The 15,647-nt window shown below is 42.1% G+C and overlaps 1 protein-coding gene across 1 annotated transcript in view; it reads left to right on the top strand.

Moving 5' to 3' along the window:
- The first annotated feature begins 8,233 nt into the window (after positions 1-8,233).
- The window catches only part of CLDN10 (claudin 10), a 54,732-nt gene continuing 47,318 nt past the window's right edge, over positions 8,234-15,647 (top strand). Inside the window, exon 1 of the mRNA XM_039730431.1 lies at positions 8,234-8,482. Within this exon, the coding sequence (XP_039586365.1) occupies positions 8,269-8,482 (214 nt within the window). The 5' untranslated portion in view covers positions 8,234-8,268. The remainder of the gene's footprint in view (positions 8,483-15,647) is intronic.

Here is a 15,647-nt window from a genome sequence, read left to right as displayed (position 1 = left end):
TTATGGAAAGAATGACTAGCAGCATAGCAAAGTCATGAGAAGTGCACACTGGCAGATACCCAAAACGTACTAATTAAGCAGAGGTCTCTTCCCTTTGTGCATCAGCTTTAAGGGATATCACCTAGTCTTTGCTGGTCCTAAAGTGCTTATGTGAGCAGAACAGGTTGGCATTGCTCCCAGGAGCTTGCATAGCATGTTCAATGACTCAGTTGTTTAAAACAGAAAAAGGTGTACATATGTGTGCTTATGAGCAGATGCATTTCCCCTGCCTTTATGGAAAGAATGACTAGCAGCATAGCAAAGTCATGAGAAGTGCACACTGGCAGATACCCAAAACATGTACTAATTAAGCAGAGGTGTCTTCCTCCCATACCAGTATGGGACATGGGTGGAAGCACCTTCTTGAAGGAGGAGGGGAGATGATGCTGCAGAAGGGCAACAACACTTTTTCCCTCTTGCCTAAATCTCATGTGAAGTCATAGCCTCCCAGAGGGCTGGTACCATGGCAGGCTGGTAGAGGCAAAGAGAGATGTGTTTTCCACAGTCCTTATGACATAGGCTAAAGAGATGTGTAAAAAGTTTTGCAATGTGATTATGTGTTGCAATTTTAAATAGCTGTATTATCAGATGAAATACTGGGAAGGCACCAAACTTTTTCTGGCATACAAAACATAGCATTAGGAAAGTAATTCAGCATCTCCATTAATTTTCATAATATTATTACTTTATGTCACAATATTCTAGGCAGTTTGGATTACTTTGTCACAGCTGGACCTTATCCTCAAAATTTATAACATCCTTTCAGGTCTATTCTTCATGTCAAGCTCTTTTCTCTCTGACTGTACTCAATAACATGGCACCGTACCCAGAAATGGTTGTTTGCATGTACTTTTAAATACACTCATTCAAAACTACTAATACAATCAGATAACATGAACCATGTACAGACAGGGCTTGTGATTCCTCAGTTCTACCGTGGTTTCTGCCTTTAATGCCCTGGCATTTGGATAAAGGCTCCCCAGGGCATGGCTCCTTGTGTCAGGACAGGACCTGGCTTCCAGGACCCGTCCAACCCTCCCATCTCGGAGCAGGGCAGCTAGGATCACCAGGACAGCTCCAGTCCTGGGCATTGGTCACCTCCCTAGAGATGGGGACAGGCTGTGGCTGGGCTCAGGCATTGGCTCATGGGTGCAGATCTGAGTCAGGGTCAGCAGGGCCCACAGACAGGTGCATGCTGTGGGGTCTGTGGCTCTTCTAAAGACACAGCACCAAAGATTTGTCTTCAGAGCAGCTCCCATGGGAAGGGATGAGCCCTGGGTATGGAATCCTCAATCAGGGATGCTGTAGAGTCATAGAATCACTAAGGTTGGAAAAGACTTCCAAAATCATCAATTCAAGACTTGACTGACCACATTTGTCAGCTAGATCATAACACTAAGTGCCATGTCCAAATATTTCTTGAACAGCTGCAGTGACTCCATCAGCTTCCTGGGCATCCCCTTCCAAGGCTTGACTATCCTTTCAGATAAGAAGTTTTTTCTGATGTCCAACCAGGACCTTCCCTGGCCCATTTCCTGTCATGTTGCCCCTAGCTGCCTGGGAGAAGAAGCCAATCCTCACCTGGCTACAACCTCCTTTCAGCTATAAAGAGAGATAAGGCCACCTCCTTTCTCCAGGCTAAACACCCCCAGGTTCCTCAGCTGCTCTCTTTATGACTTTCTAGCTCCATTTGCCCTTCTCTGGGCCTGCTCCAGCACTTCAATGTCCTTCCCAAATTGAGGAGCCCAGTATCTGAGGTGGGGACTCACCAGTGCCAAGTATAGAGGGACAATCACTTCCCTAGTCCTGCTGGCCACACTATTTTTGATGCAGGCCCAGATAATTTTGGCCTCCTTGGCCACCTGAGCTCACTGCTGCCTCAAAAGTGCACACAGTTTGCACAGACCTGAGGTCATACACATTGGGTGTGAGGTGCCTTGGCCATGAGGATAGGGGATCCTGGGAAATGTCTGATGGGTCTCAGGCCATGTTGGAGGTCCCCAGGAACAATCTCCAGGGTCTATGCAGCTCCCTGGCTTGGAGTGGGGTGGGTGACACATATCCATTCCCAGTGGCCAGCAAGCCTGGGTTGATATTGCTGGAGTGTCAATATACAGTCCAGGTCAGGCAGTGGGGCAGGGGTGTCAGACCATCCCTAAAGAGCTCCAGGGGCATGGGAGGAACTGGAGCTGCCCCGGGTTAGTTTCTGGGCTGGGTGGAGTGTTCAGATGCCACTGGGGAAGTCCACCTGGGGCTGAGCTGGAGCTCAGGGCTGTGCAGAGAGCGAACACTGTGGAGAGCGTCAGGGCAGGCGTGCTGCTCTCGGACAGGAAGGGTCAGCAGGGCCCGGGCCCCACAGCACTGGCACTCATGGTGGCCTGAGGTGGCCAGAGGGCAGAGGGGGCTCCCCACGGGGGTGGCAGGGCGGGGCCTCGTCCAGGGAATGGGACAGCCCCAGGAGCGACAGTGCCCAGTGTCAGACACAGCCCAGTGATTGTGAGGGTCCAAGGTCAAGCTGGCAAGTCAAGCCTGCAGGTCAGGGACAGGGTCCAGCTCTGGATCAGTGGCCCATGGCCCAGGACAGCCTGGGCTGCTAGGCACCAGGCACTGTAGTTGCATCAAGGACCAAGCTTAAAAGCGGATCCCACAGGGCAAAGAGGGACACCTGCCATGGCTTTTCCGCAGCACCGTGCTGGCTGGGAGTCTCTTCCCACATCTCCAGCAGGAAAGGAGATGTGCACCATCAGCTGCACCGTTTGTAAGCTTGCCTTAAGCGCCAGCAACCAAACCTCTGGGAAGGGTGGATGTGGATGCATTCAGGACACTTACACAGGTTTCCTCGAGGCTGAGTTCACTTGTATGACAAACTAATGATTTTTTCAGCACTGTGCTTCAGTGTTTGCATATGTCTGTAGCTCTTATAACACAATATTTCTGTTACTTCCCTCTTTCCCAGCCTCCTTGCTTCTTTATCTGTGTTGCAATCTTTTCACTTGGCATCTATCATCATTCAAAGCACTGAACTCTTCTATCCACAGCACCCTGGATCTTGTTCCTGTCTAACACTACAGCTTCCAGTAATGCTATCAGTATACTGTAGCACAGGCTTATTCTAATAGAGGCTGGGTTTGATCAGCTCATTCTGTAAAAACCATGATCTCTTCATTGAGCCTATCACTTCATCTATAACCATTTGGAAGTTCTCAGCAAAGCACAATGACTTTGAATTTCAGCCCAGCTTTCAGCACTGATCAAACACATGATTTATCCTATCATTCTAACTTCACTGCATTTTAGCTCTTTGATTTCATATTTTTATGTAGACAAAGCCATTTTGGCTTTTTGCCACTTACTGCAAGTCTAGGTTGAGTGCCAGCAGCAACAATGCACTTAGTGACAGCAAATATCTTTTATCCAAATAAGTTACTAGTGCCTAGTGTCAACAGCATAAAATAAGAACCATAATGCTCTATCATCCTAAAGTAGCATTTTCAAATTCATCTTTTATTTTTAATGCCCAGTTAAGGAACATGATGAGAAAAAAAAGTTAATCCTATGTGCTTTTATCTTCATACCAAACACTGATTTGAATCAGTTGTTCAAAATCCCACACATTCTTAGACAAATATTCAAGAAGTGCTCATATAAAATAATGCATGAGTTTGCCCTTTAAACAACTAACAGAAAATGCTTTAAAATATAATAAAGCATAGCTTGTACCTGCATATTAAATACATACATACATACATACATACATACATACATACATACATACATATATATAATATGTATATAATATTATATATATATAAAATATATAATATATATCTATAATATAACTACATACATAGTTATGTATTTTCCTAAATGCATGTATACCTAGATTGTATAAATTTAGTGTAAACCCTGAACTGGGTTACCTGCTGTATCCATATATTTGCAAAGCAATTCTCCTAGTTATAAGGATATGAAGTTTTTATCTCTCTTCTACAGCAATATCATTGAATCATGTAATGGTTTGATTTTGAAGGGTCCTTTTAAAGACTACCTAAGTCCAAATTCTCTGCAATGAGCTGGGACATATTCAATTAGAGCAGATTACTAAGAACCCCATTGGCTCTGAGCTGAAATATTTACGGGAATGGGAATATAAAAATTGTACTATTAATAATGGGATTATAGTATACTACATAACACTAATATAACCATTAGTATTGTGACTGCAGTGCTCAATAAAAAAACAATACATTTGGAATGAACATTGAACTGAGCTTTCCTTCTCTGTTTGTGTCCAGCACTTCACGGTTAACAAGTTGAACAGCAGACATCTCAAACTGCTACATTATAATGTTGACACATTATATTGTCCTTTTGTTATAGTAAACTATGAAATTGTATTTTTCCTCAACTTTCCCACTTCCAGTGATTTCATTGCTCCTTGAAATTCCTCTGTAGGTCGTACACCCTCAGCCTATGCCTGCTACCCTGCTTGCTTGATTTCTAGGTTGCATGCATCTGGCAGAGACAGCAGAACTTGGTGCTCATCTGGAATGCACCCTTCCTTCTTTCAACACCATTTCATACTTCACTGCCAGTTCTCAGGAATTCTTTCTGTGTTTGTGTAATAGGACCAGTCATATTACCATACAGTTTCTGCCTTGCCTGACTGAATTTAGTAGAGATGTCTCTGAGCATTTGATTTCTTTACGCACTGTTTTCACTTATTTGACTTCTCCAGAAGTCTTGAGTCACTGATTCTGTCTTTGTAACTTCTAGTTTTATAGCTTGTCCAACTTCTGGTTGTTTAGGCCTCCCAACTTCTTGGCAGTGCTCAGGATCAATTTGCATGGTCCACCCACTCTGCATAGAATTTCTTTGGCATGACTGATTATTTATCTCATACATTGTTGTCTCCATGTTACCTTAGGTATCTCCTTTGCAGAGCTCTCATTTCTCTTATTTAGATAACATTGCACTTGTTTCTTTTTTTTTACCGTCATTTTCTCCACAACTGATTCAGTTAGCTAAGTGTTTCCTCTAGCTGTGTTTGTCTTCATGACCAAAATATATGTTGTCAGCAGCCAGATCTGTATCAGCATTGGGAACCCATCCAATTAAAAAGTTTACAACAATTGACATAGGCTGAAGTAGAATTCACTGACTGAAAGCTACAGCTTATCTGTGTAAACATTCTTGTCCTGCTACAAAGGTGTCAACTGCAGCTTGGAGCTGGCACTGGACATTTTAAAAGATAATATCAGTAGTAAAAGAAATATTGCATGTTACTGGCACAGTGTCCAGTTTAACAGAGACAGCAATATGTCACATAATCAGTTACTGCATCTGTGGAGTGTGGGGAAAATTGTTCAACAAAGGCCCATAGCAAAATCTTTTCCCTTTTCCAACTTCATATTTAAACAGTCTTTAAACTCCTGGCTGTTTTCCAACTTTTTGTCTGTTCAGTAACAGAGAAAAAAGTTTTGATATAATGGAAAACAGCATTAACAAGTTAACTTTCAACTTCTCCTTAAACTTCTTAAATGACTGATTAACTTACTTCTTACAGTTTATAGAAGAAATGAGTGTTGTAAACAGGACTGCTTACTTCTTTCTTATCACTTAAGTATCTGTTTAATTTATTCATCACTCACACACTAACTCTCTAGAAACAATGCAGGGTGAAGTGCTTGTGACCATGAATTCCACAGTCATGCACTAGAAAACAAGGAAGATAAAGGCTAAGAAACCACTAAGTCCTCCTTAAGCCATGAAAGTCTAGTCTGTAGTTCAAGTGGTGTCTACAGGCACTTTCCACTAAAGTAAGTAGCCTTCAGTGTCCCACCAGCATAACAGTAATGAGTTTGTACTGGGTGGGATGTCGGTAGAAAATGATCTGAGTGAGAAGGGGAAGAGACTTAGGAGTATGTATTGCAGTTTATCTAGAACTAGAAATGTGAAAACCCTTCCCATGATAATAGCATGATAATGGGTTTAAAAGAGCAAGGTCTTACTGAGAAGATACCTCTGTTTTAGATTCAGGTCACTAAGAAACAGACCCTGTCCTGCTGAGCCTGGGGAGCTGCTCACAGGCTGTATTGTATTGATAAGGCACACTGCTGTGAATAGCAAAATATTCATATTCAATAGGGAGGGATGAGAGAGTGTTTGCATGCACACATCCTTGCTTTTGCAGTCCAAATGAGCAGCTTCTGAGTTTGGGGAGCTTCTTGGTTGTTCTGTTTGGTTGGTTTGGTTTTTTGGTTTTGGGGGCTTTTTTGTCACTGACAACACTCAAGGAAAGTCCAGAACTAGGCTGGAATTTAGCATCAAATGTAAAACATATCTTTGAGCTACTCTGAGTGCTCAGCCAACATTAGTGTCATTCAGAGGGTTTAAAAAAGAAAAGTGAAATGTCTTCTCAGTATTCTTTGTGAATTTGCATAGTCTTTGACAAATAAAAAAATGAACCAAAAACCAACTTTTTGTATGGTAGATATAGAACAAAAAATAATCTCAGCTCTCAGGAATCTGCTTCAAAGCTGGACCCGTTTCTGTATTCTCCTCTATACCCTTTCAAATTTAGTGTAAATATATATGAAAGATTAAATGAAGTTTGACACCTAACATAAGAAAAATATTACTATATTATTTAACAGAAATACAAAATTGCTTCCTTCCTGTGTAATATTGTCCTCAACATTAAAACAAACTGCTATATTATAATGATGCTCTGTAGCAAACCCACTTTCCGTGTCTTTCAAGTTGTCAGTGTTTACAAAAAAATTTCTATTCACTGTAGATGTGTGGGATGTGAGCCTACTAATGAGGCTGAAAAGAAATTCCTTCTTGTGGTGTAATTTTCTGGTCTGCACAATCAACCTTTGGGTCCTCTTCTCAGTGCTGAGACAAAGGCTGGATAAAGTGGGAGTACCAGATGATGGTTCAACAGGACAGTTCCAGTGAAACTCCTCTTGCTCTTTACATGGAATGTTAGTGATGTTTTAGCATCCTTGTTTAACCCTTCTATGAGCTGTGAAAAGTCTACAGAAAAATTTCAATGCCAATGTTCAGTGTGGGATTTTATCACAGAAGTAACAGGGAGAATCACCACTTGAAGCACCCAAAGGGAAAAATATAGACCACTGTTACTGTCAAAAGTGAAGGTGTACACCCAATATTCAGCATAATTTCATGTCACCAAATGGCATACACTAGCACCAAAGAGAAAAGGAGATTGCTCCTTCTTTAGGGAGGAGGCCAGAAGTACAAGGAAAAGTATAAATACAGCTGGAAGTTGGGAATTTTAAAAGAGTGAAGGCCACATATGTCTGCAAAATTTTGTGTATGTCCCAGTCCAGTAATGATTGTATACTCAGGAATTTAATTAGAATAGCTGTTGCTGTGTTGTGCTGTCAGTGCCTGCTGCTTCAAAGATGACATTTTATTAAGTCAGTTGTATACTTGAGATTTCTTCATGACATGAGGTTGCAGGAGCTCAGTCAGTGGTGGGACAGATGTTCCTGCACTAAGTATTTCATGCAGAGTGTGAGAAGCAGTACCTTTTCTACAATGACCAAGTGAAAAGTCTCAGTGGGGCTACATGAGGCTCATTCTGCTGACTGCCGCAGCTGCATCGCTGCTCAGGGACCACTTGCCGTTTCTCTTGTTGCTCTAGATCTGCTGTTCTACAAATATACCCACAGACACTACCTCCTCCAGTTTTAGAGCTACTTGCATGGTGGCTGGTTATGCCTGAATTAATTTCACAGCCTTTCAATGAGTTATTTTTCAAGTGTTGTGTGATCCTTCTAAAATGTTGTGGTAATCCGTTAAATAGCGCTGTACAGTTTGGACTCTGAACCTATTTCACTAGATGGAATGGTTGTAAGTTTCCAATTAACTAAAAATTAAGCATTAACTGGAATACTTTGTCAGAAAAAAATGAAAACAATTAATTTTTACAATTAGAAATTAGTAAGTAAGTTCTAGTAATTAATTCCTGTAAAGTTGTACCTTGACTTTCTTTCTAAATATTTGTAATGCCTAGGGCCTTTCTTAAATCACTCAACCATGAAAATTTCTTTCAGCCACATTAACTTTCTGTAGCAAGTGGTACTGAACTTGTTCAAGTATAATTTGCTTATGTTATGCCTTTTTGCTTACACACGTGACTGAAGTGCTTTCCTCTCCACACAGTGGCATTAGAAAGTCCCTGGTTTACAGAGAAACATGCTGGCAATACAGATTATAGCTTTCATATTTTGTTTCTGTGGGCTGGGAGCTGCTATTGCTGCTACTGCATCAAATGAGTGGAAAGTCACTAGTCGAGCATCTTCTGTTATCACTGCAACCTGGGTCTTCCAGGGTCTTTGGATGAACTGTGCTGGCAACGCACTGGGGGCTTTTCACTGCAGACCTCACCTTACCATCTTCAAAGTAGAAGGTAAGGAAGCATAATTTAACTGCAACTTATGGAAAGCCATGTGTATTGCAAGATGAGAGCCTGAGGAGTAAGAGATTATTTTGGCTTGTGCAAGAGATTTTGTTTAAAGCATTGTGATGAATATAAGCAAAGGATCTTGTAGGCAGAATATCAGAAACAACTTTGTAGAAATGATGTGTATTCCAAGAAAGACAGTAAGCTCTACTCTGTGGTTGGTAATATGTGATAAGTATACTGGACATAGTGCCAGTAATAAGCTGTCAGTATCAAACCACTGTTAGCAGAGAAATGGACTAAACAGAGTCTTACAGGTCTAATTTCCATGCCAAAAGGAGCATTGTGCTTGCTGGATGGTGAGACATAGAAAGATACAAGGTCTGTGACAGCTCTTTTGAATGTCTGAAAAAATCAGAGAGCAAATAACCACATCCACAAATATGTGCGTCCTGTGCAAATACTCATATACTAGGAATTAAGTGGCTAGTGTATATACTTGCTTGTATAATCGGCTAATATTTTCACTTCAAAGATAAAAGGTGTGCTGTTTCAGAATGCCCATTTTAATGGAAAATGCTAGATTTGTAAGCCATCTATCAGAGAATAAAAACCAATGGAGGCTTCTTGCCTTATGTCAGAAACAGCTTTTCTCAGAGATGGGGCTGGCTATAATGTACCATGCAATGTGTTTCGTTTTTCTCTCTATGTGTAAAGCAGTAAATGAAGATGTTTGGTTTTGTTTGCTGTTAAGCCTTGTGATAGTAGGCCAGATAGTGTTTTCAGTGAAACTGTGTGCGAACACTCTGAGGGCCTGGGCAGAAGGACTGCTCTCCCTGGGGTGCACAGCACACAAGCAAGATGGAGTCAGACTAGAGTAGGAAAAAAAGTGTTAAGACACCAGTCTTTTAGGGAGCCAGAAAATAAACCCAGGCTAGACAGAACCAGTTTCCCAAAGCTTTTAAGAGACCAGAAAGAAGCACAGTGCTGTTAAGATAATGACAGCGGCTGAGTGAAATAGAAAATGTAACATTGAATGGTTGTTACCGTACGGTATATTACATGGACAGGGTCGTAAACTCACACATATATGGAAGCATGGAAGCTTGGGGATGTTCCAGATCCTTACCTTTCTTTCCCTCTCATGCCCCTGACACATCAGCCTGTGTGCTGTGACATACAGATCAACTCTTACACATACATACAATTTTGAGATAAAACTCTGCATAATTTCTCTACATGTTTTGTGATGCCCTGTTTCAAATCATCACACATCACCCATGAGAAATGTGAACGGATAAGAAGGACTTTATTTCTTTTAAAGAATCTGTTCATCAAAAATTAGTTAAAAGGCACAGAAACTCACACATATTTTTGAAAATTGAATATTATATTTTGTAAATAACCATTTATACATTATTTCTACCAATATTTAAAGGAAGAAAATCAGCTCTTCTTCTCAGGCATTGTTTAAAACAATGTAATTAGAAAGTACCATTATTACTATTGTTAGTAGCACAAAATCTGCTTTCAGAAAAATCAGATGTAATCTTTTTGCCACTTTGTATTGTTACTATAATTTTCATCACTGACAGATTGAAATTTGAATAAACAGAACATGCATGTTATGCATGCATTGTTGATATATATAACTAAGCATCTGAGTAAGATTTTGCATGTTTGTTTTTTAGAGCTATATAGAGTAGAAATTCATTAATTAAAGTAACATACTCTTGTTCAAGTAAGAGAGTAACAAGCTGATGTAATGACATTTAGGAAGTCTAATTTTAACTTGCCAGTGCATGCACCAGCAAAGGGTAATGTTACATGTAGCACAAGCACTACTGGGAAACAGTGAGGTATTCAGTGTGGAAGACCTGCTAAACATAAACTCCTGATAATCCAAGGAAAACAAGAGTTTAACAGGGAGAGGGCTTTGCACTGTCACTCTGTCATGGATTGTAAAATGATAAAATGCTCAGATTAAAGAAGTAATGAACTCTCTCTGTCCTCAGAGCTTCAATATATCATTATAACTTGCATACTGAGGCCAAAGAGGGCTGGCAATATAACTTCTCTTCTGCACGTTCATCTTTTTATGGAACCTATTTGGAATTTCTCCTATAGACAAAGACAAATTACACAAGTTCCTCATTCCATTCCTATCTTTCCATTTTCAGGTTACCCTACAGAAAGTATTAGCAGTAGCAGCAACAGTATTATGTTAGTGTAGTAAGTCATTCCTACTCCAAAGCAGATTAATTTGGTCATTAAATGTTTAATTGCAATTTTTGTGAGGATTTTGAAAGGGAGGCTTCAAAAGGGGATCTGTGAAGTTTTAAGTTTGGGGGGGTTTTTTTCTGTTTTTCACAGGGAAAAAAAAAAAGGAAACAAACAGACTCCAGAGGCCTTGCTCTGAGCAGGATTACCTTGCAGTGTAGGCAGTATGTAGATATTTGCCAGAACTACTTTCAGCTTGAGGAGTAGTTGTGCTGATAGGAGCATAGGAAAGCTCTGCTTCTGCAACCCAGCTAGGTAGAGATGTTGAGAGATTCATGTTTCTGGAAGTCTGGGTTAGCAGGACCACACTGCTAACAGTATCCAAAGCTAGCTGGGCTGTTGCCAAATGTACATGTGCATTCACATGTCCAGCCACGGTGTGCTCTGCTGCAGTGACTGAAACACTCAGATGAAAGATCTTAGAGGGAGATCCTGAATAGTAATAGCATTGTAGCTACAGTCATTTAAGGCAATGTTTGTGGAAAGAAGCAATATCTTTTATTAAATCAACTGCTTTGGGAGAAGCATGCAAAAAGTCATTCATCAGATCTGACACAAATACAACAAGCTTCAAGCTAAATATTATCTGGGAACATTGTCTCTTCAGTTAACTTGGTTATGATTATCAGAGCATCAGATACACCCATGGAAATTGTATAAATAAAACCAAGAGATCATTACTCACAAGCATAAACTCACACAGCCAATAAATGCCAGAAATTAAAACTAGCAGTGAGACAACATTTTTTCAAAAAGAGTAACCTTTGACTAACCACTCAGTCCCTATCAGCAAGAAAGATTCATAAAGAGCCTTCAAAGCATGAGCATGAGAATTGAAACTCTGGAATCATGAACTCCGGAAAGATACTGACTTTTTATGGCAGAGTTTGAACCCAGCCTGCCTCCTGCTAACTCCCCAGTGCTTCACAGGTAATAGTTAACCTCTTTTGCCATTCTTCTCAAGCTAAACTCTTACAATGACAGAATTACCCAGATTTGACAAGAACCATCTTTTAGCAATCAATTATGGCTTAGACACTTTATTTAGGTATTTTGACTTCTGTGATGTTACACAGAGCTGTTTCATTCATATAAAGTACAGAACTGTAACTAGCTAACTGAGCTGTGTCTAGATCCATTTTCTGTGACCTTCCTCAGTCTGTCAGGACAGCTACTCGGCTTCTTCAGACAATTAGTTTGGCATTCTGCATGCCTTGCCTATGGCGCTGCTTTATGACTCCTGTATGTTCTGGTATTCCATACCGTGAGTTCAGGGAGGTGTAAAAGAAACTAAGAGAAATCTGCTTCCTTGAACCTTTGCTTTTTTGAGCCTCAAATCTCCTGCTGGCATCTTGTCAGTGCCTGTTTTGGCAGAGCCTGATGGGGCAAACAGTGCTATCCTGATGGTAGCCAGTATGGAGCAGGCAATGCCTAGCTGCTCTGGGTCACATCAGCAAACCAATGCAGGGCTGCGTTTTGGTGATACTGCCATTGCAATGCAGATAAGCAGCAGAAGGAAGTTGATACCAGACAACTGCTATTGCAGCACCTGTACCCAGAGCAGCCTTGAACAGTTAAACACCATTCGAGTTCATCAGGGTGTGGGGGGCAATTCTAACTGGGCTTCAGGGTGACACTAGCAATTTTGCCAGAGAATTCAGCCTCCAGAGCAGGAAAGGACTGACATGAGAGTTACTTGACAGAAACTTACTGCCAGGGAAAGCACACTATGCATTTGTTTGGTGCAAGTCGACAAGCCTGCCAGATATACACACGGCAGCCAAGGCTAGGCTTCTCCTCAGCCTTAGAGGAGGGCTCTTAGTGCTAAACCCTCCAGAAGCCAACACCATGGCTTTATACCACGGCTTTACACCCATCCTGAGTGGGTTTGCAGGGGGTCAGGCTGCCTGAGCCTTGGGGATGGAGGCTGCGCTCCTGCTGCCTGCTGCTTGGCTGATCGCCGTGCCCTGCCCCGCCGTGCCGTGCCGGGCCGTGCGGGCGGGCGCGCTCCTCTCTCCATGGTGCTGCAGGAGCGGCCCCGGGAGGCGCCGGCCGTGCCCGGGGCGGTGCCGCCCGCCCGGCTGGGCACAGCCAGCTGCCCTGCAAGCTGGAAAGGCGGCGTGCCTCGCCCCGGCTGCCCCGCGGGGGTAGCCACAGGAGAGGAGAGGTTGAACTGTGCCCAGAGCCCGGCAAGCAGCAGCTGTGTGCGCTTTTGGGGGGATGGCAAGGGAAGGGGCCGCGCTGTCAGTCCGGGGTGATCGGCTTCAGCTGTATTCAGGAAGGGAGAAATCCACCGGGACGGCTTTCTTCTGGCTGATGGTCAGCCACAGGATCCTCCGGGTAGTCAAAGGGACAGAGCGACGGGGTCGTGATTAACCCCAGCTGGTGAGCACGCAGCTGGTCCCTCATTCTCCAAACACCCTCGGTGGGATGGGGAGGAGAATCAGGAAAAGGTAATACCCATAGGCTGAGGTAGGAACAATTTAATAATTGAAATGAAACAAAACATAACAATAACAATAGCAGTAACTATAGGAGAAAGAGAGAGAAGAGTAAAACCCAAGACAAAGAAGTGATGGACAGTATAAATGCTCACCACCCACTGACTGATGCCCAGCTCATCTCCGAGCAGCAATCAGTCCCTCACAGGCAATGCCCCCCCCCCGAGTTTATATGCTGAATATGCCTGTGGTATGGGATGTCCCTTTGGCTATTTTGGTTCATCTCTGTTTTCTCCCAGCTTCTTGTGCACTTCCTCACTGGCAAAGCATGGGAAAGGGTAAAGTCCTTGATAAACATTACTTAGCCACAACTCAAAGAACATCAGGGGGTTATCAACATTAACTTTTTTCTGAATACAGAACACAGCATAGTACCAGCTACTAGGAAAAAAACCCCAAAACTCTACCACAGCCAAAAAAACAGAACACAGGATCCAACATTAAGGTTAGAGGACAACTGTGCCAAATAACTTTCCTGTAGCAAGCAAATCCTAGGAAAAGTGCATACTGAAGGGAGGTTTGCACATCCATGTTCGTTAGGCTGAGCCACCCCTCTGCTGAGCTTTTCTGTTCAATGAGTACAGCATCTGTTTGGTGACTTAGAAAACCCACGTCAAAACAGCATTGGCAAAGTTGAGTCAATATGGAAGGAAATATACATTAGGATCAATAGCTCAAATTTTGAAAAGATGACCATGAAACACAGACAGAATTCCTCTCAGACTTTTATTAATGGCTTAATTCCCATGGCTTAAATTCTTTAAGTACTGTCCATTTTTCTGCAGGCAGGAGGATCACGATTTGGGCTGACTGAAATGCTGATTTCAGCATGGGCTCTTTTGTCTATGCATAGGAATAGGATGTTGAACCCTGGTAATAAAAGTTTCTCCATCCTCACAGTTTTGCATATCCATTGCAGTAAGGTTATTTCCAAGCTCATGGCCTCTCTTCTGACATTAGATGACTGAGTCTGCTCTCCCCTCAAACACTATAGCCCGAAACACATTTGGTTTCTAGAGAAGTCTGGTAATGCACTAGAAGTCATGAAACTTCATTACTCTATACAGCAAATACTTTTGGAATCTCTTATATTGCTTATCATTGCCCCCACACCAAAAATTAATGAACAAAGTAAATGAAAGAGTTCATTTCTAGGTAATGGTTAGTCAGAGCCATGCCATGCCTTATTATTAGGCTGGTTTCAAGTTAGAAAATGAATTGATTCATATGCAGCAGAGTCATTCATGAAGTAGCCTCTGGCAGAACAGATATGAACTGAAGGAGGAAGCTAACTCCCATATATCCAAGACAGTTTTCCCACAGGGAGCTCCAGCAGCAGCTTTGCAGTAGAAACACGGCAAAATGCAGGATTTCCAATGGGATGGTAAGTTCCAGAGGGAACCCCCCAGAGGCAGAACAACCCTGTGAAACCTGGATTTGTGGAACTCAGAGATGACATATAAGTTAAAGATTTTGAAGTGGTTTTCAAGGATTCCTGCTGCTGAATATTGTCTTCTGTTTGAGCTCTTTGATTCCACGATTTTAATCTACATGCTCTGAAAATCCATGAATCTAAACCACAATGAATCACTATTTACTGCTGTTTGCTATGCAGGCTGTCTGGCTTTGGCCAATTACTTGAGCCAGAGTAGTCCAGAGCTGTGGGCAGACTGGAAAGAGATCTGCCTACTGGGAAATCTGCAGCCAGAATTATATAGAAAGGGAGTCCAAGAACTGCAGGACTAGACTGCATGGGGCTAGATGGAAAACACTGAGGATGGAGCCTTCAGAGACTGCTGCCAGTTTTGGAGAAGGTGGTGGCAGGTTACAAAAGACAGATTCTGAAACTGCTTATAATCTTCAGAATTGCAGGAAAACACAGGACCTTGAAGACCAGTCCTCCTTTTTAGCTCATTTACACCTGGTAATCATCTTTTTGTGCTCTGAGCCTTTTGTCTTCTCACTGGACAAGGACAGAGGTTACAGTGCTGAGGTTTTTTTCACTTTTGTCTAAATCTGGCATCTAGACAAGAGTAATGTTGCTTTTGCTTCTCTTCACTCAGTTTTACAGATTTTTGCCACTCAGAGTGGTCTTCATTTGAATAAAATCATTCAGGAAATATGAAAAGTAGAAAGTGCTGTTATTTGTTAGTGTGGTGTAGCTGGTACAAGGACAGAAATGCAGAACTTGTTATTGGGGCATTAATAACAAAGCTCTTTCATCTTCTAATATTCACATCAGGATAGATTGTTATCTCCACTTTGCTTTTAGCTTTCTTTGATTACTGCTACATAGCAGCAGAGTGTACTGCAAAATGAATGGGACACAGCAGTAATTGGTATGCAGCCAATGTCTTAAAATATCTCTGTTCAAACAGGTTTTGTACCTT

This window comes from Passer montanus, unplaced genomic scaffold (genome assembly GCF_014805655.1).
Source record: "Passer montanus isolate IOZ18808 unplaced genomic scaffold, ASM1480565v1 scaffold72, whole genome shotgun sequence".
Classification (NCBI taxonomy): domain Eukaryota; kingdom Metazoa; phylum Chordata; class Aves; order Passeriformes; family Passeridae; genus Passer; species Passer montanus.
This window is presented reverse-complemented; position numbering and strand designations above follow the sequence as displayed.